Raw genomic sequence first — 21,863 nt, forward strand, 5'->3', positions numbered from 1 at the left:
AAGTCAAGTTCCACGCATGTGGGTCCTACGAGGTTAATGAAAGATGTGTACATTTTAATGAAAACATGCAATAAGTAATCCAAAAGTAATCATATTAGATTGCCTAAAAAGTGTAGGTAATCTAAAATCTCATGTTGTGGATTACAATTTTAGTTGTGTCATTTGAAATCAGTACCAGACTATATTTCAACTTCCCAACACTGCAGGTTTAGTATTTGAGCTAGTTTCTTGCCCTCACCTTAAAAATTATGCGCTTGGCGAATTCATGAAAAAGTTGCGCCAATTTTGTGTATTGGTATAGTTTGGCACAAAACCAGCATCTTATTTAATAACCACCACAAATAATTTTAAATTAGTTTAACAATACTACCTGTGCTGGTTTAGTGATGCAACATGCATATTTAAATGAAGTTACTGTTATTATTTTGCGCAAACACAAAATAATTCTATGTAAATTAGAATTAGAGTTTGCACTTTATTCACTAATGTTGGTGTAACGGGCACCAGCTGATAGATAGCTGTGCAATGTGTATAAAGCTCACTGTCCTGACCTGAAGAGGTGCACTAGCGACTAGTGCTAGAGGCTGCAGCCTTTAGCCTCCTTGTTAGCGCACCTGCCTCCCACGCCGTAGACACCAGTTTGAGTCCTGTATGCAGCGGGTAGAACAGGAGCATCACAGTGGTGCCGTAACCCAGATGTGAGTGAGGTTTGGGGGGGGGGTGAGTGTAACGGTGGCCAGCTGATAGATAGCTGTGCAATGTGTATAAACCTCACTGTCCTGACCTCAAGAGGTGCACTAGCGACTAGTGCTAGAGGCTGCAGCCTTTAGCCTCCTTGTTAGCGCACCTGCCTCCCACGTCGTAGACACCAGTTTGAGTCCTGTATGCAGCGGGTAGAACAGGAGCATCACAGTGGTGCCGTAACCCAGATGTGAGTGAGGTTTGGGGGGGGGGTGAGTGTAACGGTGGCCAGCTGATAGATAGCTGTGCAATGTGTATAAACCTCACTGTCCTGACCTCAAGAGGTGCACTAGCCACTGACATGTTTCACTAGATTATGTTTACGTAGCTTATTATACGCATCACGGCAGTTTCCTGGTGAAATGAACTGTAGAGGAGCAAAAATGGAAGATTATCAGTTCATAAACACTATCTTGTCATCCTTTTCCTCACACAATGTAATCGTATGACATCTAAACACTTACTATTGTGCTTTGTTTAGGGGGGCACCATTACGTGGTTTACTTAATTGTGTCATTGAATCGGGTGCCAAAACAATACATTCAGCAGACTAACAGGTGTTACCAACACATAATGAACTACTACTAGGTTAAGCATAAAAATAAGTATATTGATCTCTCTCTCTCTCTCTCTCTCTCTCTCTCTCTCTCTCTGTCTCTTTCTCTGCAGTTTAAAGGCTGAAAGCAGTGCTGTGGATCTCCATGAATAACTCAACACACCTCCCTGCCTCCCCTTCATGCCTCTGTCCCGTCTTTGACAATCAGTCTTCACCCTCTCTCTCCCCACCTGACCGTCACACCTCATCAATCCTCCATTAAACTATGTCATCTGCAGTCCGCGCTCTACTCCTGGTGCTGCTCGGTGCCGGGGTCCTGCTCTCCAGCGGAGACTCTCCCCGTAGAGAAATTAAGATCGATGGAGACCTGGTGCTGGGAGGCCTGTTCCCCATCCACGAGAAAGGTCTGGGAATGGACGAGTGTGGCCGCATCAACGAAGGCCGCGGTATCCAACGTCTCGAGGCAATGCTCTTCGCCATAGATCAGATCAACCAGGACGTCGGTCTGCTACCAGGCGTGGCGTTGGGCGTCCACATCCTGGACACGTGCTCTAAAGATACATACGCTCTAGAACAGGCGCTGGAGTTCGTCAGAGCATCTCTTACGAAAGTGGACGATACAGAGTTTATCTGTCCTGATGGTTCCTATGCTCTACAAGAAGACAGTCCACTTGCCATAGCTTGTGTTATCGGAGGATCGTTTAGCAGTGTCTCCATACAGGTTAGGACCAACCAATTTAATGTGATGTAGTCATAAGATTTGTAAATGTCTTTCAAGCATAACGTCTCTTGAGATCTTTAATTGGACCCCTTTACAAAAAGTACCATGGCAATTCGTTTTTTGTTACATGGTAATACAGTGGTACTCTTGAAGCATGGTGCTAGTAACATTACGATCATGGGTTTGATTGCCAGGGAACACACATACCTATATAAATATAGGGTGAATACAGGTAAAGAAGACCGGGGAGGGGAGTGCCTTCCGCCCCGTCTGTTGGCAGGTCATCCCCATCTACGAAGATGAGGGAGGGGACAAGGTGAGGGACACAAAAACAAAAATGTGGCACCTACACGTTGTAACGGCAATTATGCTAAATTAACAAAACATTTTAAAAAAGAGAGGGAAAGGCCAAGATGTAGCAGCATTGGGAGAGAGAACCACTTACTCACCGGTTCTCCGATATGCCATAGCTTGGTCCTCGGCCACTCCTCCACCCTCTAATGGATGGCAGCCACACCTCCCTGGGCAGACCGGAGGCAGTCCTCCGGCCCCTGGCAGACGGAACGCCCCGCCATGTTTTTGTTGGAGGGTAGGGGTCTCCCCCGCCCCTGTCAGCGGTCCTGACCGCTCCAGGCGGTTGGTTGGGAGCCCCTCCTCCCCTCGCGGTTGATGGCCATTCCTCTGCTTCCAGGAGGCCGGGCTCCTCCGTCCCACGGCAGATGGCCGTGGCTGCTCCTTTAGGGTGGATGGTAGTGGCGAGAAATCCACTATGGCGCATCCAGATTGCGGCACCAGTGAAAAAGGATTAATGGAAAGGAGGAGGCGAGAACCGGCTTGAGAATATAAATAATATTTTAATAAGAAACTTAAACAAAAAGACAAACACACAAAGGTGTTGGACAGCTGTCCGTAAATATCTCTCTCTCTGTCACACTGCCATCTTCGGTCGGCCTTTATCCCTCTCGAGGGCTAATTAGCCCGATTAGTGGCCGGGTGTGTAGCATCACAACCCGGCCCCGCCCAAAAGTCACTTTGGATAAAACAATCTCCTGTAAATGTATATGAATATGGTCATCATTTAGTACCATTACCAGCATGGTACCACAACAATACTGCCAAATAAATAAAACATGTAAAGATCCTCACATAAATAATAATAATAGTAATAATAATAATATGTAGAGCCTTTCAAGAACTCAGGGGCACTTCACAAAAACAATAGATGTGTGTTTCTTCAACTTCGGGCACTTTCATGCCTCTTTGTTATATGAAGGTCACAATGAAACTGCATTGAAATATTTTTACTAGACCTTTATCATTTATTTTTGGTACCTTTCAAAAATGCCTTTTATGTAGATTTACAGTCTTGTCCCAGACCCAGACTTTCAATATTAAACTATGAAAATCCATTATAAAAATATAAATTATTACATGTTTATTGTGTAATTTATAAAAAAAAAAATGTAATACAACTTTTCCACAATTTTGCCCCTAATATGTGAAAAAAATGGCACCTTTGATGTTTGTGGTCAAAATTGACCCAGTGTTTTTTTATTTGTCAAATAAAACAGAAATGAAGAGGCAAATGAATGAATGTTTTATTTATATATACTGAACAGGGGACTCTCCTCACCCTCCACCAGTGTGCAGCATCCATCTGGATGATGCGACGGCAGCCATAGTGTGCCAGTATGCTCACCACACACCAGCTGTTGTTGGAGAGGAGAGAGTACAGATACAGTATATAGCTAAATCAGGGATGGGCCATGATTGATATGGTCCAGTGGGGGGAATTTGCACACCGGGGTTCCATCCTAACTCTTTGCAAGTGCCCTGGGATTTTTAGTGACCACAGAGAGTCAGGACCTCAGTTTAACATCTGGATGGTGCCTTTTACAGTGTAGTGTCCCCATCACTATACTGGGGTATTAGGACCCACACAGACCGTAGGGTGAGCACCCCCTACTGTCCTCCCTAATACCTCTTCCAGCAGCAACCTTAGTTTTCCCCAAGAGGTCTCCCATCCAAGTACTGACCAGGCTCAACCCTGCTCATCTTCATTGGGTAACCGGTCTAGAGCTCCAGGGTGATATAGCTGCAGACGGTGAGTAATATAGAGGTGGTACTATAAAACATCTAGAGTGTAAAATATACACACATGCACACATTTATAAGCACACACAAATTAACTGATGAGACAATAACACATAGCAGTTTTTTTAAATTTGTCAAATAACATGAATAAATCAGCCACAGCGCAGAACATGCACAAACAGCTGCGCACACACATACACACACACACACACACACACACACACACACACACATGAATGGCTGAGATTAACACAGCCAGAAGACAAAATGCATAACACACACACACACACTTACTCACACAAACACACACAAGCTCAAATATTTACTCACACAAACACACATACACTCTCACATGCACACACTCACACACACTCTAATATGCACACACACACGCACACGCTCACACATTTACTCACCAAACACACCCACGTTCACACTCACACACACACACACACGCTCATACATTTGCTCACACAAACACACATACACTATCACATGCACACACACACGCTCACACATTTACTCACCAAACACACCCACGTTCACACTCACACACACACACGCTCATACATTTGCTCACACAAACACACACACACGCTCACACAAACATACACACTCACACACACACACACGCATACTCACAGACACACACATGCTCACACAAACACACACACACTCTCACACAAACACACACTCTCTCACACACACACACACGCTCACACATACACAATTTCACATGCTCACACACACACACTCATGCTCACACACACACTTATGCACGCACGCTCACACACACATACACACACTCGCTCACACATACACACATTCACATGCTCACACACACACACACACTCATGCTCACACACAAACAAAGAACAAAAAAACAAAGTGTGAGTCTGACCCCAATGTATATGCTTCGGTGTGTGAGTTGCACCTTCCAGACACAACACTGCATCTTTTTGTAATGGAAACTAATTTACATAACGGAGTTAATGAATTCTGATATTTAAAAATAAATTATTGGTCAAAATAAATAAATAAAGTCGAATTTTATGTCTTCTCTTTGTAACACCATGGTCAGGTTTGATAGTAAACATACAGTGATGTCACGTTATTGCAAAAACCGAGACTTCAAAAATATTTATAAAAATGTGTCTAAATATCCATCCAAATGCATAACTTGTGATAATCTAATCTAAATCTAAAATTAGAAAATCAAAAATTAAGTTGTAACAGCCAATCAGGTGACTCTGCAGCCACCTACTGGTTATTACTGTTATGACATTACACAATACAGGATGGGGTGGGAATTTTCATGACAAATATGACATGCATCTCCTGTGATGCTGTACATACACTGTTGGACACTGTTAGTAGATGAATTAAATCAACTAGTGAGTGTAAAATATGTTTTAACGATACTTTCCAGAAGTCCACAATGCTAAAACGTCTCCTGACCCAATCCGCCCCATTTTCCATTCTACCTTGTAAATGCAGTTTGCTCTTCATTTCCTTCGTTCTTGTATGTGTATGGATTAGTGTTGCAGCTACGTCAGTGTGTGTTGCTGCCTTCTAGTAGCACTGATGACAGAGCGCTTGGAATTAGCATAATTTTGCATAACCCCCTTCCATTTGTGGCTCAGAAAAAGCTGACTTCCCCTATCAGTTCCAAAATCTGTAATCTGTTTCCTCCCTTGCTTCCTGTTTCCTCTTTGTCTTTTTATTGTTTTCTGTCACTCTATTTTCTTTCTCTGTCCGTGCAGTTTTATTTAGCGTTTGCTCTGTTTCTGGCGATGAGCCTGGAGGATTGTCACCTCACAGCGGTCTCTCGTTAGATAACCACTGTTATCCATCGTTCTGCTTTCATCGCCAACGACTGGGCAATGTTTTTCTCTCACGACGCCGGCTGTTGTTTGCCAATCCTGCCTCCCTCTCTTTGGCAGACTCTCTCACAAGAGGATATGTACACTTCTGTGCCTCATTCCTCCACATTGTTTTAAGTTACATCACATCTCAGTGTTCAAAGGGAGCAAATAATACAGGTTTACTTCTCACGGAGCCGAAAAAAATCAGGGTGATTATTGCTTTGAAGGGCACACAGAGCAACTTAGGACTGTTTTAAAAAAACAAAGATGAGACATTTCTATTTCTTTACATCTAGAGACGTTTGGCTTCTTTTGATATATTTAAACACAAATGATTAAAGTCAACGTGAGGCACATTTGCAGCCCACTTCCATATTGTGATGTTGTTTGAGTGAATCAGAATATTCGACAAGAAAACCATAATGAAGGGCTGAATTGGTTTTATCCATCGAGAACTGATTGCATCGTGAAAAGGGGGCGTTCCTTACCAGAATGGAGGCAGGTGATTGGACGGAAGGAGATGAAACTTAAGCGGCCTTGGTGACGTCAGCTGGAAAGTGAAGTTGTTTCACAGGCGAAGCACGTTATTACAATAAATTCAAGATATCAGTAATATTATAATTCCTTTGAAATAACGTGCACTGATGAATTGTGCTTAATACGACTTTTAACATGTCCGTATTAAGAATGTATCCATCAGCTGGCCACCATAACACTCACCCCCTAAACCTCACTCCCATCCGGGTCACGGCACCACTGTGATGCTCCTCTTCTACCCGCTCCGTACAGGTCTCGAACCGGCATATCCGGCATGGGAGGCGGGTGCACTAACAAGGAGGCTAAAGGCTACAGCTCCTAGCCTCAGTCGCTAGTGCACCTCTTGAGGTCAGGACAGTGAGGTTTATACACATTGCACAGCTATCTATCAGCTGGCCACTGCTACACTCATCCCCCTAAACCTCACTCCCATCCGGGTCACGGCACCACTCTGATGCTCCTGTTCTACCCGCTCCGTACAGGACTCGAACCGGCGTCTCCGGTATGGGAGGCGGGTGCACTAACAAGGAGGCTAAAGGCTACAGCTCCTAGCGTCAGTCGCTAGTGCACCTCTTGAAGTCAGGAGAGTGAAGTTTATACACACTACACACTTTAATTTACTTATTCATTGTAGCCGTCATGTGATCCATTCAACCCAATAGAATCAAGATGGCAGCCACACATTGTAGCGGCTTTAATGAGCCTGTTATTCACTTTGAGAGCATTGTTAAAGATATGTTACTTTGTACAACTTTCATAATGCCTTCTTTCATTGGCGACGCAAAGTTTACTCGGAAGTGCTGTCTGGTGACAAAACACAAGGACAATTGCATTTCAGTTTATACATGGAACAAGGATTTTTCGCTTGTGCATTAAGGGGATTAAAGCATTTTTGTACGCGTTAGTGTGGACAAGCAACTTTTGGAAAATGGCAGTGTGGATGGAGAGCGTTTCTAAAACGAAAATGCCATTTTTAAATGTACCTGGATTAATGTAGACAGAGCCTAAAGAACTCTCAACTTAGTTTCAAACACTTTGTTCCACGTTTAAGTCGATGAAAATAATTCAACAAAATCAGCACAGAAAATGTACAACGGACATCAAACTGTGTCTGGGCCGACCCAATCTCATGAAAAGTTGTACATAATTTACGAGTTGGCTTTTTCGTATGTTTTCGCACGATGTTGTTTGCATAACTTCATCACGTGCAAATTCTCGGATGTCTAATGAGAAAGTCTTAACCAATCAGTAGAGTGTGTAAACATGGTAGGAAGCTGTTGTGTGTAACAGAAGTAAGTCACTGTCACATAGTAGATGGAAACGATCTCCAACGACGTCACTGGCTGTAGTGAAAGTCGTAGGAATACAAACAAGTGCAGTCGCACGATATTATACGAATTAGCCAAATGTAGAAAAGTCGTACGCATCCTGACGATTTCACCGTGAGAGTGTGGTGGTCTGGGCCTAGACAAGTGAATATGAATGGGAAGTCAGTGGGGCCAGTCTGTAAACGTTGAAATATGTTGATTTTAGTGCGATAAAATCGCTTACAACCCTTCTCTGTATTCAGTTATCTCTAATTGTATAACTTTGTTGTAATGATGTAAACCCTTAAACTAGTTTACATTTAATGCTTTTTTTATAAGGTGACTTGTTGATCCAAACAGGATTTGTAATGCAATGCTTTATGTGTTTGTGTGCATTTCTCCCAGGTCGCCAACCTGCTGCGGCTATTCCAGATTCCTCAGATCAGCTACGCCAGTACCAGCGCCAAACTCAGTGACAAATCCCGCTACGACTACTTTGCACGCACCGTTCCGCCAGACTTCTACCAGGCCAAGGCCATGGCCGAGATCCTGCGTGCCTTCAACTGGACCTACGTCTCAACTGTTGCCTCAGAAGGTGACTATGGAGAAACTGGCATCGAAGCTTTCGAGCAACAAGCACGTTTGAGAAACATCTGCATCGCGACCTCCGAAAAAGTGGGACGATCGAGCGCAAAACGCTCCTCGTACGAGGCGGTAGTCAGGCAGCTCCTTCAAAAGCCCACAGCTCGCGTGGCAGTGCTCTTTCTACGAAGCGACGATGCACGAGAGCTCATAGCAGCTGCCGCACGCCTCAACGCGTCTTTCCTTTGGGTGGCTAGCGATGGCTGGGGAGCACAAGAAAGCATCGTTAAAGGGAACGAGTTCACGGCGGACGGGGCTATTACGCTAGAGCTAGCCGCTCACCCTATACCCGTATTCAACCGCTACTTCCAGAGCCTCACCCCACTCAACAACCACCGCAACCCTTGGTTCAAAGATTTTTGGGAACAAAAGTTTCAGTGCTCGCTGGGCGGGGCTTCATCGGCAGGGGCGGGGACGCCAAAACCGCCTTGTGACCCGGAATTGGCGGTAGACGAGTCAAACTTTGAGCCGGAATCGAAGATCATGTTTGTCATAAATGCAGTGTACGCCATAGCACACGCCTTGCATCGTATGCAACGAACTCTGTGCGCGAACACCACGCAATTGTGCGAACCCATGCGCAGTCTTGACGGCAGAAAACTCTACAGGGACTTTCTACTTCATGTCAACTTCAAAGGTAATCTGTCACACTTTTTTTTCTTGTTTCCTCTGCACGAACATTAAGTTGAAGCGCGAAGCCCGTACCAGAGATATATGATAAAAATATTTAGAATAATAATATATTTGCATTCATTTCCAAACCAAACCCCAAAGTTATGCTTAAAAAAACAGACCAAAACCTGATGGTTTCTTTAGAAAAACTATTGAAATGCAGTGCAGGCGCATGCAATAACACATTCGTTGTGAACAGCCCCTAATGCCAAGTTTACACTACATGATTTTAGCCCTGATTTTCCACTTCCTGACAGTTAATGGAGATCGCTAACAAAAGCACAAAATCAGCTCCGTGAGCGACGATCGCTATGTGTGAATATTTGAAAGACGCGATCTGAGAGAAGCACCGATAGGTCACAGATACCCGAGAGGTTAAATATCTAGACCTGTCTGTGACTCTATGTCCTGCAGTGTGAAATGTGTTTTGATGTGTCATTTGCAGCAGCTCCTTGAACCCAGTATTATCATGCATCTATTTGTATGGGTTGCACAATAATATAGTTTCTATCAGAATACATTCACATAAGCTTTTCAATTATTGTCGAGCCACAACACCGGCAGTCAGCTACCTGCGTTCATTGCGAAATTATTTATTTACGTCCAACTCTCTCTGCTGCCCGCATCTCCTTCCGTATTCTTTTCCTTTTCCTTTTTGGCTTTTCGCTGCAAATCAGCGCACAAAAAACTTGGGTCGCAACACAAATCCGACCAGACCCCGAAGTTATCCTTAAAACACTAACCCAGGGGGGCCTGGGTAGCTCAGTGGTAAAGACGCTGGCTACCACACCTGTAGTTTGCAAAGCTTGCTGAGTGACTCCAGCCGGGTCTCCTAAGCAACCAAATTGGCCCTGTTACTAGGGAGGGTAGAGTCACACGGTGTAACCTCGTCGTGATCGCTATAATGGGGTTCTTGCTCTCGTGGGGCGTGTGGTGAGTTGTGTGTGGATGCTGCGGTGGATGGCGTGAAGCCTCCACAAGCGCTATATCTCCGCGGTAACACACTCAACTAGCCACGTGATAAGATGCGCGGATTTGACGGTCTCAGACGCGGAGGCAGCTGAGATTCGTCCTCCGCCACCCGGATTGAGGCGAGTCACTACGCCGCCACGAGGACTTAGAGCGCATTGGGAATTGGCCGTTACAAATTGGGAGAAAAATGGGGGGAAAAAACCTGATGGTTTGTTCAGAAAACGTATCGGTTACCTAACGTAACCTCGGTTCTCTCTAGATGAGGGAACAAGTATTGCGTAAGCTAGCTTACGCTACGGGAAAGATTCATCTTTTCTGAGATATTGAAGCCAAAAAATTATCCTTAATTTTTGTATCCATTGTCAACGCAGTGCGCCAGCTGCAGACCTTGAGCGGGCTAGCTAGCGAGCTCATAGGTTGCTCTGCGGCAACTGCTGCAGCCTATAGACGAGCTTGGGCGAACTCGCATCCAATGAGAGGCGTCCGCGCGCTCACTGCAACAAAGCCCGCCAAAATGGGCGTGACTAGAGTGCATATAAGCGTAGCTCATAGGCTGGAACCCTGGTTTTCATTGACTGAAGCGAAAAGTCGCTCGTGGCGCGAGCACGGCCGGCTACGCAATACTCGTTCCCTCATCTAGAGAGAACCGAGGTTACGTTAGGTAACCGATACGTTCTCTTACGAGAGGTTCTCTCGTATATGCGTAAGCTAGCTTACGCTACGGGAACCCATTGTCAACGCCGTCGCGCCAAGCATCCACTTTATGAGCCCCAGGGAATTAAGGGGGACCCGGGGAGCCCTTATGAGTGGGGAAATAATATTTGGCCGGCAAGAATGCGGGTCATTGACTGTGTAATACATAAGCACATAGTGGGAAGGGAACGACAGAGCGGCGGTGCCGTGTGTGTGGAATGTGTCCCATCAGTGCAGCTCACCAGGGGAGCTGTAGCGTATTAAACCGCTAGTAGTTTTGCCTGCAGAGCGGGCACTTCCATATTGTAAAATCTGACAAAGGTGGAGGGGGAAGTCCATCCCGCTGCCACACATATGTCGTGAATGGAAATCCCGCTGGACCATGCCCACGAGGATGCCATGCCTCTAGTGGAGTGAGCCCTAATGCCCAACGGGCATGGCAGGTCTTTTGACGCGTATGCAGCAGCAATAGCGTCCACTATCCATCTAGATAGTGTCTGTTTCGAGGAACCATGTCTGATTCTCCCAACGCGGGGCTATGAGGAGCACCGAGTGACGCGTTTCCCTGATCCTCTGCATTACCTGTGGCAATAGCGAGACGGGAGGGAAGGCGTAAAGCGGGCGTCTGGGCCAGCGCGTCCTCGTTTTTCGAGAAAAATATTGGCCAGTGAGAGTTCTCTTTGGACGCAAAGAGGTCTATCTCTGCTCTGCCGAATAGGTGCCATAATGTCTGGACTGTTTGAGCGTGCAGGGACCATTCCCCTGGGGGAATATTGTCTCTGGACAGTCTGTCCGGGCCGTCGTTCAGGTGGCCTGGCACATGCGTCACCCTCAGTGAGCACAGGTGGCACTGGGACCAACTCAGTATGCGTTTCGTCAGATGGAAGAGGTTCCTGGATCTGACACCGCCCTGACGGTTTAGGTAGGATACCACAGATCTGTTGTCCGAACGGACCAGGACGTGGTGACCCTGAATGACCGGGAGAAAGCGCACGCGGCGTACTCGACCGCTATCATTTCCAGACAATTTATGTGAAGGAGCTTTTCCTGAACTGACCATAGGCCGAAAACCGGAGAGCCCTCGCAGACCGCGCCCCAACCCGTGTTGGACGCGTCTGTCGAGATGACTTTTCGGCGAGATACAGCTCCCATTGTCACTCCCCGCTGATACCATTCAGCCACTGTCCAGGGCTGCAGAGCTGAAATACAGGTCTGAGTCACCTTGATGGGCTGGCGGCCTGTGGCCCAGGCCCAAGCCCGGCGAGACGCGCGGGTGTTTAGTCAATGCTGAAGCGGGCGCATGTGCAGTAAACCCAGCTGAAGTACTGCTGCGGCTGAAGCCATGTAGCCTAGCACTCTCTGAAATTTCTTCAGAGGTGTGAGGCTGTTCATCTGAAATGACGCGGCTAGTCGATTCACACGGCGCGCGCGCTGTGTAGATAAGCGAGCCGTCATTGCCACTGAGTCTAGTTCTATTCCAAGGAAGGAAATTGCCTGACTGGGCTGTAGTGAGCTCTTGGTCCAATTGACTGCAAGGCCCAAACTGTTCAGATGACTGAGGAGAACTGTCCTGTGAGACAGAAGCTCCGTATGTGATTGTGCCAAAATCAGCCAATCGTCCAAATAGTTCAGAATTCACAAACCCTGACTCCGCAGGGGTGCGAGCGCCGCGTCCATGCACTTCGTGAAAGTACGAGGTGCTAAGGACAGGCCGAACGGAAGGACGGTGTATTGATAAACCTGGCCGTCGAGGCGAATCTCAAGAATGGCCTGTGACGGGATTTATCTGAATCTGAAAGTATGCATTTTTCAGATCGAGAGAAATAAACCAGTCCCCTGGCGCACATGCGTGAGGAGTTTGCTGGTTGTAAGCATTTTGAACGGTCTTTTTGCAAGCGCTTTGTTCAAAACCCTGAGATCTAATATTGGTCTGAGGCCGCCGTCTTTCTTGGGGACAAGAAAATAACGGCTGTAAAACCCCGACTCGCTCAGGGAGGCGGCACTCTCTCTATGGCCCTTTTGCACAGAAGGTTTGCTATTTCTGAACGAAGCATGCACGCTGCTTCCGTGTTCAAAGTAGTTTCGAGCGCGCTCTGAAGCAAGGAGGACGGCGATCGAACTGTAGCAAATAGCCCTGTTTTATTGTGCTTAACACCCATTCGGATATCCCTGGAATATCTTCCCACGCTTTGAAGCGTAATGTTAGAGGGTGAATGGCCAAATCGCTCTGATTGCCGCACACAGCAGCTGAACAGAATGTGTGAGCGCTTACTGTGCTTATGCTGGACTGCTCGCAGACAGCATGGACAGGCTGTTCTGTGAGTGACTGCCCGATTGAGGTGAATGGGGAAAGAGTCACGTCTGTTAAGTGATGCGCAAGCATAGCCACGGGCATGGGACTTACATACAGAGAAGTGTTTGCTGGCCGTGTGACAGAGCGGGCAGAGAATGGGCGCGCGCGCGTATTCGTGAGCGCATTTATTGACTCTAACACTGGAGTGGTTCGTAACCGCTTTTGAGTGTGCTCTGATGGGGACACGGAACGTGTAATGCTTGTGTGTAGAGGTGAACACTAGATTGTGGGCACATTTTCTACACATAAGGCTGGTCGTGTGACAGAGTGGCCAGAGAATGGGTGCGCACACGGATTCGTGGGTGCGTTTATTAACCCTAACACTCGAGCGGGTCATAACCGCTTTATGTGAGTGTGCTCTGATAGGGACACGGGACGTGTAATGCTTGTGTGTAGGGGTGAACACTGGATTGTGGGCACATTTTCTACACATAAGGCTTTATTTTGGGTCGCCGTGGAAACGGCGTTTGAGTGCAGACAAGCGGGTAATATCACCGGCTTGTTGGCTGCTGAATCCACCACTGCAGTAGCCTGAGAGAAGGGGGGGCGAAGCTTTGACGGTGGTCCGGCCGTGGCGGGACTGAGCCGTCGTTTTCTCAACAACGCTAGGAGGACATTGGTTGCTCGGGTTTCAGTACAATCTTAGGCCGAGGCCCGCAGGGGCGGCGGTCTGCGGCGGCTGTCTGAGCGCTGATCGAGGGCGGCCGCCCTGTCGACGCTGAGAAGTCTGGCTTGTTGAGCTGGGCGCTGTGAAGAGGCTCGTGCAGGAGGCTGGTCACGTGGGCGGCCTGCAGAGGAGCTAGCGCGACGAGGCAGAAAGAGATTCATGGCTTGGGCTTCGAGAAACGGTCAACAATGCCACTCACCGCGGAACCGAAGAGACCGGACAGAGAGAGCGGCGCGTAGTGCGTTCAGCTTCTCCCAAGTCGGCTAGTCAGATCTGAAACAGCCTCTGTCTGTAAGATGGCCATGGAATGCAGAGCAGATGCGGCTTGGCCGGCGGCGGTATAGGCGCGGCCAACACAGGCGGAAGTAGTTCTGCAGGCCTTAGACGGGAGCACCAGCTTAGACCGCCATCTCGCGGAGGGCGGGCAAAGGTGCGGCGTGGAGTCTGTTGGGAGCCTGCTCAGGGGGCGGTGACCACTCGAGCCCGAGGCGGTCGAAGGCCTGTTTGAGGAGGCGCTAGTTCCCCTCGACTCGGCGCGGGTCCTGCTGGATTCCTGGGCCGAGGAGGAGGCGTGTGAGCCTGACCACTCCTCGCTGTCCGAAGCCATGATGGAACAGCCCTTATCCTCCGCTTCTTCGTCCGAGATGGCAGCAGAGCAGCCGCTCGGCGGCAACTGCGTGTCCCGGGTGGGCGGGGAGGGTGAAGGCGATGCTCGAGGGAGGGGCTCCGGCGAGGCAATCGCTTCTACCACTGGTTCCGGCAGCCTTTGAGAGTGGCGCTTTTACTGCGCGGCTGAATGGAAGGCGGCGGCGGCTTCGGTCCTGAGCGCTTCGAGTCGAGCCTGCAGGGTCGACATCGGAAGCTCCTCGCAGAGATCGCATCCGCCTTCAGCGAGGGCGAGCTCTGCATGCCCCAGTCCCAGGCAGAGAGCGCAGATGACGTGGCGGTCTCCGGTGCTGAGAGGGGCGCGGCATGAAGTGGAGCGAGGCATCTTTAAAAAGACGCTCGTACTCTTTTGTGAAGTTAATAAGAACTAGCTTGCTTTAAAAAGGATACGTCGCCGGATGGCGTAGCTCGCAGGACGGCTGAAGGTGGCGAAGACGGCCGGCTTCTTCGAGCGCTGTCCACGCTTGCTTGATGCCCCTCGAACGGTGACGCGGCTTCCAGTTCAGAGATGCGAAGAGCTTCGCTGAAGAGATGAAAATCAGGGTTCCAGCCTACGAACTACGCTTATATGCACTCTAGTCACGCCCATTTTGGCAGGCTTTGTTGCAGTGAGCGTGCGGACGCCTCTCATTGGATGCGAGTTCGCCCAAGCTCGTCTATAGGCTGCAGCAGTTGCCGCAGAGCAACCTATGAGCTCGCTAGCTAGCCCGCTCAAGGTCTGCAGCTGCCGCACTGCGTTGATAATGGATACAAAAATTAAGGATAATTTTTTGGCTTCAATATCTCAGAAAAGATGAATCTTTCCCGTAGCGTAAGCTAGCTTACGCAATACGAGAGAACCTCTCGTAAGAGAACTAGCATGTTTGGCGTGAACAGCCTCTAACTTGTCTGTTTGAAACAAGCTGTATTGCAATCAAAAATACATACAGAAAATATCAAATTTATCATTAATTTCAAACCTGTCCTAAACCCAAAGTATACCTGTAAAACAGACCCAAAACTCGACAGTGTGTCGTGCCCCATTCTGGCTCGAGTTTGGCAGCAGACCTCTATTCCTCTTCTTTCTATTTCCCTTCCTCTGCCTCTGAAACTGGTACTGTAAGCCAAATGTGTTTGGTGTTTACGGCGTATCTGTGTCACTCTGTGGTCGTGAAGAGACGGTTTTACAGGCTCTGTAATTAGAGACAGTGTGTGTCTTGATTGCCACTGGGAAAACAAGGCAAGAGTCGGGTGTCTTCTGTCAGTGCCGCTGAGAGCTCGGCTTTGAATGACAGGTGAAGAAGAGAAAGAGAGACAGAGCCAGGTAAAAATAATCCTTGTAAAAGTGCTCAACATGCTCGGGTTGGCACGGCAAGTAAATGGGATTATGCCACACTTATCTGTGACTGTGCACAAACACATTCAAACTCAGAGAGGGAGGGACACAATGATAGTAAGTTGACGGAAGGAAAAGATGCAGATAATTCTGACTTCGCCAAACAGGGAAGGAATTAAAGGAGTAGTTCACCCAAAATGGACATTCTGTCATTGCTTACTTACCCTCGTATTACCATCAGTGTACCATGGTACCGCAACAGAACTCTTTCGTAAGTGCTGTGCATATGCGTGCATGTGCATGTATGAAAACAGACCAACGGAAAGAGGTGGTGATAGTTTCACAGGAAAGATAGGAACAGACAAAAATACAGATGGAAAGAGAGCGTGAGGGAGGAAGAGAGAAAGATGGTGCAGATAAAATGACGGCAGAGAGGTTGAGTGGGCTGGTACGCTTCAGCAGAAGAAGATTCTCTTTGAAGTTCACCATCTTCATTTTTCAAGCGCAGAATCAAAGACGTGTGGGGTTTGCTGTCTGGGGCGATTGAGAGGGAGGCAGGAGGCAAGCCGTGCAGGAGAACAGGAGGAAAGAACGTAATCATCATGCAGACGAGGGAGATGAAGGTAGAGAGAGATATACAAACAAAGAGAGAGAGAGCGATAGGGAGGGAAGACAGGATGGGGGTAAATGATTGCAAATGTGCTTGGAATCAAAAGAAGGGAGTTGCTAGCAGAAAGAGAAGAACAAATGGTGGGGATATTAATGCATCCAAGCAACTTGGATCTTTTGAATCTGTTCACCACAAAAGATTCATTCAGGGACCCTTTCTTTAGAGTCCATTGTAAGGGCAAGGTTACAAGTTTTTGTGTTATGAGCGAGTCATTGAATCATTCACTCAACAGATTCGTTGAATCATTGAATCATTCACTCAACAGATTCTGATGGACTCACATTACTATACCTACATTGTTGCAAAATGGTTTTAGCATGGATCGTTTGTGTATCGGGCCGTTTCCTGGTGAAATGAACTCTACAGACGCTACAACCAGGGCCGTAACCACACTATACATTGAGGGGAACGTGACCACCCCCAATAATTAGATATGGCCAAAACTTGTGACTTGTGGCTTCCATTGTATTTTTAGGTTTTGGCAAGGACAGTGTCATATATTTTTTATGCAAAAATGATTTATAATTATACCACAGGTCTGTTAAATTCTTGATTCTGATTGGTTGACGGACGTTCTAAGGTGTGCAATTACTATATAAGTAGTTCCAGGTCGTGACCGCATAACGGTTCCACATCACTTCGCCAAATTATTTCAGTTATTTCAAAGAGCCCTACAGGCGTCCACAACAAAATAACCAATTAAAGCAAAGACATTGGTTAAGTACATCAGTTAAGAACGTCAAAACAATGTCTAAAATATCCTACATTTATTTAAATTTCGGTTAAAAAGAGCTCTTGTGCTCCCTTGCGTTTACACACGCTAATACATACACACATTGAGACTCTAGTCACAACCAACAAATAGAGCCGCACCCCCGCGACTTGAGCAATATAACAGTTTCTATTATCCAAAATAACTTTTAACCTGTTGATATGTCCGCCCTTTTCGAACTGAAATGGTTGTATTTACGGGACCCTTTGGAGTATGGACACGGTTGTGGTATCTTTTGAAAGAGACACTTTGGGCTTTATTTCACAAGTTTCAGAATTAATATACGTTGTTATTTTTTAAAGTTAGAGAACTATGAAGTTTAAAGTAATGGAAATATTTTGTGCTGAACATGTTTTTATAATAAAAAAAACTATAATAAAAGTGTTAAGACAACCCAGAAATACAATGTTCCCAAAGCCACGAGTCTAAAGAAGTTACGTTTCAAATTTGAAGATGATCGAACAAATAATGAGGTTCCTGCAGCTTTTTTCTCTGTAAAATCGCTGGAGCCAAATTAAGGCTCCGCCTCTCAAATTCAACACAATTCTTTCAATATAATTCGCCCTAATCAGCATCCTTCATTGCTAGTTCTTAAATTACATATGAAGCAACGAAGACTTGAGCTGTCTCAAAGCTTTTTTATATTATCCAAAATATCTCTGGGAAAAACCCTTGCGCTCCCCCTTTCACACACTCTATACGCGTAACGCACACACTTAAGGCCCAAACAGACTCGAGAGCGAAAAACATGTCGTCTCACATCTCAGTGGGGATGAAAAAACTTTGTTACGGTTTATAAGGGTTTTTACGATTTTGAATCGATGTTACTTCTGACGAGAGCTGCAACAATAAAGGCAATCCCAAAAGCGATCTCTCTCATTTTCGGAGTTTCTCTCTTTCGATCCCTCAAATACAAACTCACACACACATGCACAAACGCACTAACTTATTACTCTAGTAAGTCCTCGAGTAAAGCATCGCAAGCCTCCGCTGCTAGTTCTAACGTAATGTTTTCAAATTAGCAACGAAGGCTTGAGAAGTACTAAAGACGCTGAATCTGTGCCGGAAGAAAGTAGTGCCTCTCATAAGAGCGTTTTAGGGAAGAAAACCAGAAAATGACTTGAGATAAAACCTGAACGATGTATTAATGTGTGGTAACCGTTGTAACTGTGGAATAATCGACTCCGGCCCATTATTGGAAAATAATGCACACCCGAGGCGGTAATGTGGTCACGACATGCAGCGATCAGTTCAAAGGTCTGTCGTCAATTATTCCTTACATAATTTACAATCAATTTGAGCTTTTCTAATTTCTTTATGACTTTAATTCTTTAGGCAGCGTCTCCTAAGTGTTCTTCTTTTAAAAGAGACCAGGGTCACTTATTACAGGGACAATCCCCCCGGAGCAACCTGGAGTTATGTGCCTTGCTCAAGGACACAATGGTGGTGGCTGCGGGAATCGAACCAGCAACCTTCTGATTACAAGTTATGCGCTTAGCCCACTACGCCACCATCACCAGTGCTTGAAGTGAACAAGCCTGTACTCTCTTCTATCCAAACTACACAGCTGTAAACCTCTGCATATTTCATCCTCTTATTCCAGCCAAGAACCTTTCAATCATTCAGATATGAAATGTCTGACTACTTTTCCATGCGATGTTTCGGGGTGCGTACATTTACATTTACATTTATGCATTTGGCAGATGCTTTTATCCAAAGTGACTTACAGTGCACTTATTACAGGGATCAATCCCCCCCGGAGCAACCTGGAGTTAAGTGCCTTACTCAAGGACACAATGGTGGTGGCTGTGGGGATCGAACCAGCAACCTTCTGATTACCAGTTATGTGCTTTAGCCCACTACGCCACCACCACTCCGCGTACAACATCGATGTGTGCATCCTAAGTATTTTCTTTTAAATATGCGCGGATATCTCGTTTACATAAACCTATCAGCCTCAAACAACGTTTTTAAAAATCATGTTATGCGTTCAGTCTTAATTCATAGTACATTGTAACAGGTAAAGGTGGGCAAGGAGGAGGCGGGAATCGGCTGAACAGTAAACAAAGTTTTAATGTCAAACTTAAAACAGACACAAATGCAAACACGGCCGCGTGCGTCTCGCTCTCGAACTGGCGCCTCCGGCTCCCCTTTATCTCGCTCTCCCGCTGATCAGCTGATTCAGCGCCAGCCGTGCATCATCACAGCCCAGCCACGCCCTCCTCATCGTCACATATGTCTCTTAAAAAAAGAGGCAAAAAAAAATAGATAGCATTACATCACTCCAACTCCAAAATTGCACAGAACTATAACTCAATATCAGGGATGTTGAGTTAAACTTCATGCCACCCTTGAATGAGTCTGTGCCCCACATGGGCCACCCCAGTCAAAAAAGTTTGGACACGCCACTGAGCCAGAAGGATTACGAGTTCTCACTCTCCTCCCCACAGTCAGGACTAAAGTCCCTTTGCTTTATTCCAGTATTCTGACTAACAGGGTTGCCCGTCTCGCTCGCTTTCTTTCTGCCTGTGGAGAGAGGTTTGTGTCTCACGATTTCATCATTTGACATTTTATATGCCCAGTGGCACCTGAAACTCAAGGTCCCTGTTTACACCAGTGTTTGGGAGTAACTAAGTAAATTAGGGATGCTACCAATTTCAAAATTTTTCAGTAGCATGACAGTAGCTTTCAAAATAGTGTAGCTTTTAAAGTAACAAGCTACATAGTAGCTATGTATTCCAGCCAACTGCTACAATGTTATTAATGGTTGTGCACACATCTTTACAGTTAAGAAAGCAGATAATCCAACACACTCTCCGAAACGGTCCTGAAAGTCATTCTAGCTAATTGTTTCTTTCCTAAACAGCCCTTGGGGTTAAATTAGGGTTCACCACGGGGCGGTTCACCTTCAATCAGAGGCGGCATTTTGGCGTCCAACCAGGTGGAAGGGTAGGCCTCGAGCATTTTGAGGTTTAAACTGGACGTCCCTGCTTATACGAGACAGTTGGCAACCTTAAGTTAAGACAAAAGGCGTCTGTTATTGTTCTGGGTCTATGTCTAGGGGGTTGTAGTCTTGACTGCACCATTAGTGTAAATGCTATTGTGTTCTGATGCACTGATGAATTCCACAACATTGATGGACTGCTGACTCGTGTGACACAAAATCATGGTACCAAAACAAAAAGTTTTAAACTTCCCCAGCCAGCTGCAATCCAAAAAGACTTCTCTAAACACCTTCAATATGCCTGACAACAAAATGCAAACAAAATACCTGGAACATCCCCTTGTTTTGATGAAAAGTGCTTGAGCTTAAAACAGACCATTTCCTCCGTGTAATGTGTGTCCATCAATCTTAATATACTTTCTGTTCTTTACAGTCAGATAAAAAAGTACAAATAAATATTAATCTCACACAGCATGGGTGCATTGAAGAAACCGAGAGATTCTTGTTGATGTTCGCTGATCCGGAACACTGTGAGCTGCTCGTTGAACTCTTAAAGTGACAGTAACCTTTTTAGCATTTCTTATACAAATGAATGTAAACTCATTTTTATTACTTGTAAATTATACACATTATTTCAAACAGTGATAGCTCATATCATTATTATATATACCCTTTCATGATATAATATGAATTAATAGAATGTAGAATTTTTAAAAAGTTTAATTTTGATTATAATAATGATAAAACAATTTAATAAAATATAAATATTCACTTTCACATACTTTTTTCAGGACAGGTTCTGAACAGCTTATTAGTCTGTGATTTTTTCTTATAGAGAAACTTTTACTATTCAAACTTTGAGCATTTATATTGTGTATTAAATTAAAAAAAAAATTGTTATAAATTCTGAGAATTTTGCTCAAATATTTTTGTCAGAAAATAAACAATTTCCTGTAAGATTTTTTTCATTTAAGTGTTATATCAAATCGAGATTATATAGAATTGTGAACCTCATATCGTATATCGAACCGAATCGTGAGATCACCATATTGTCCCATTTGTATTATGTAGTCATGGTACACGTTGAAAAACATTCAAATAATAGGTTAAGTTTGGGCTGTTATTATTATTATTTTTTTTTATGACAATTGATGACAAAAAAAAAAAACGCACTTTCTAAAAAATACAGTAGTTGTCACTTTTTACAGCAGTAAATATTTCTCAGGGTAGATTTATAATATTTTACAACTCTATTTTTTTAAAGGCAATTTCAAACTGCATTTGCACATGCCGAAAAGTCTTACAAAAGAACTATTGAAGATTGTCAATTTTCTTGCCCAGGAAAAAGAACAAAAGAGCACGCTTACTTTAGTTAATAACACGCATATAGCATTATATGGGGTAAGTTGTCTGCTCATTAGGTTTTGGAACAGAGCTATTGAGACACACATTCAAGCACACACAGAGACACAAAAGGACATTGCTGTTTTTTCCTTTTTACAGACAATTTCAACCCACACACCACGAAACAAAACAATTGCCCGTCCGCCCACCATCAACACACACACACACACACACACAAAGCTCGTTTTACCCATCACCTCCATCTGCAGATACCAGATCACTTACTACTAATTAACTGCCTCTCAAATTCACAGATCTGCAGTAAATATGTA

The 21,863-nt window shown here is 45.5% G+C and overlaps 2 protein-coding genes across 4 annotated transcripts in view; one reads left to right on the forward strand and one right to left on the reverse strand.

The window, feature by feature from the left end:
* Positions 1 to 21,863, forward strand: part of grm3 (glutamate receptor, metabotropic 3) — a 73,553-nt gene that overhangs the window by 26,465 nt on the left and 25,225 nt on the right. For both annotated transcript variants that reach the window (XM_052152050.1, XM_052152049.1), the window contains exons 2-3: positions 1,411 to 2,018; positions 8,227 to 9,100. In XM_052152050.1, coding sequence (XP_052008010.1) covers positions 1,563 to 2,018; positions 8,227 to 9,100 — 1,330 coding nt within the window. In that variant the 5' untranslated portion in view covers positions 1,411 to 1,562. The remainder of the gene's footprint in view (positions 1 to 1,410; positions 2,019 to 8,226; positions 9,101 to 21,863) is intronic.
* Positions 1 to 21,863, reverse strand: part of LOC127661387 (endosome/lysosome-associated apoptosis and autophagy regulator family member 2-like) — a 119,985-nt gene that overhangs the window by 25,607 nt on the left and 72,515 nt on the right. Inside the window, exon 22 of one of the 2 annotated variants that reach the window (XM_052152048.1) lies at positions 19,072 to 19,484. The exons of the other annotated variant lie outside the window; for it this stretch is intronic. Coding sequence (XP_052008008.1) covers positions 19,473 to 19,484 — 12 coding nt within the window. The 3' untranslated portion in view covers positions 19,072 to 19,472. Of the gene's footprint in view, positions 1 to 19,071; positions 19,485 to 21,863 lie in introns of those variants that run through there. 2 annotated transcript variants of the gene reach the window in all.

This window comes from Xyrauchen texanus, chromosome 21, assembly GCF_025860055.1.
Source record: "Xyrauchen texanus isolate HMW12.3.18 chromosome 21, RBS_HiC_50CHRs, whole genome shotgun sequence".
NCBI lineage: Eukaryota > Metazoa > Chordata > Actinopteri > Cypriniformes > Catostomidae > Xyrauchen > Xyrauchen texanus.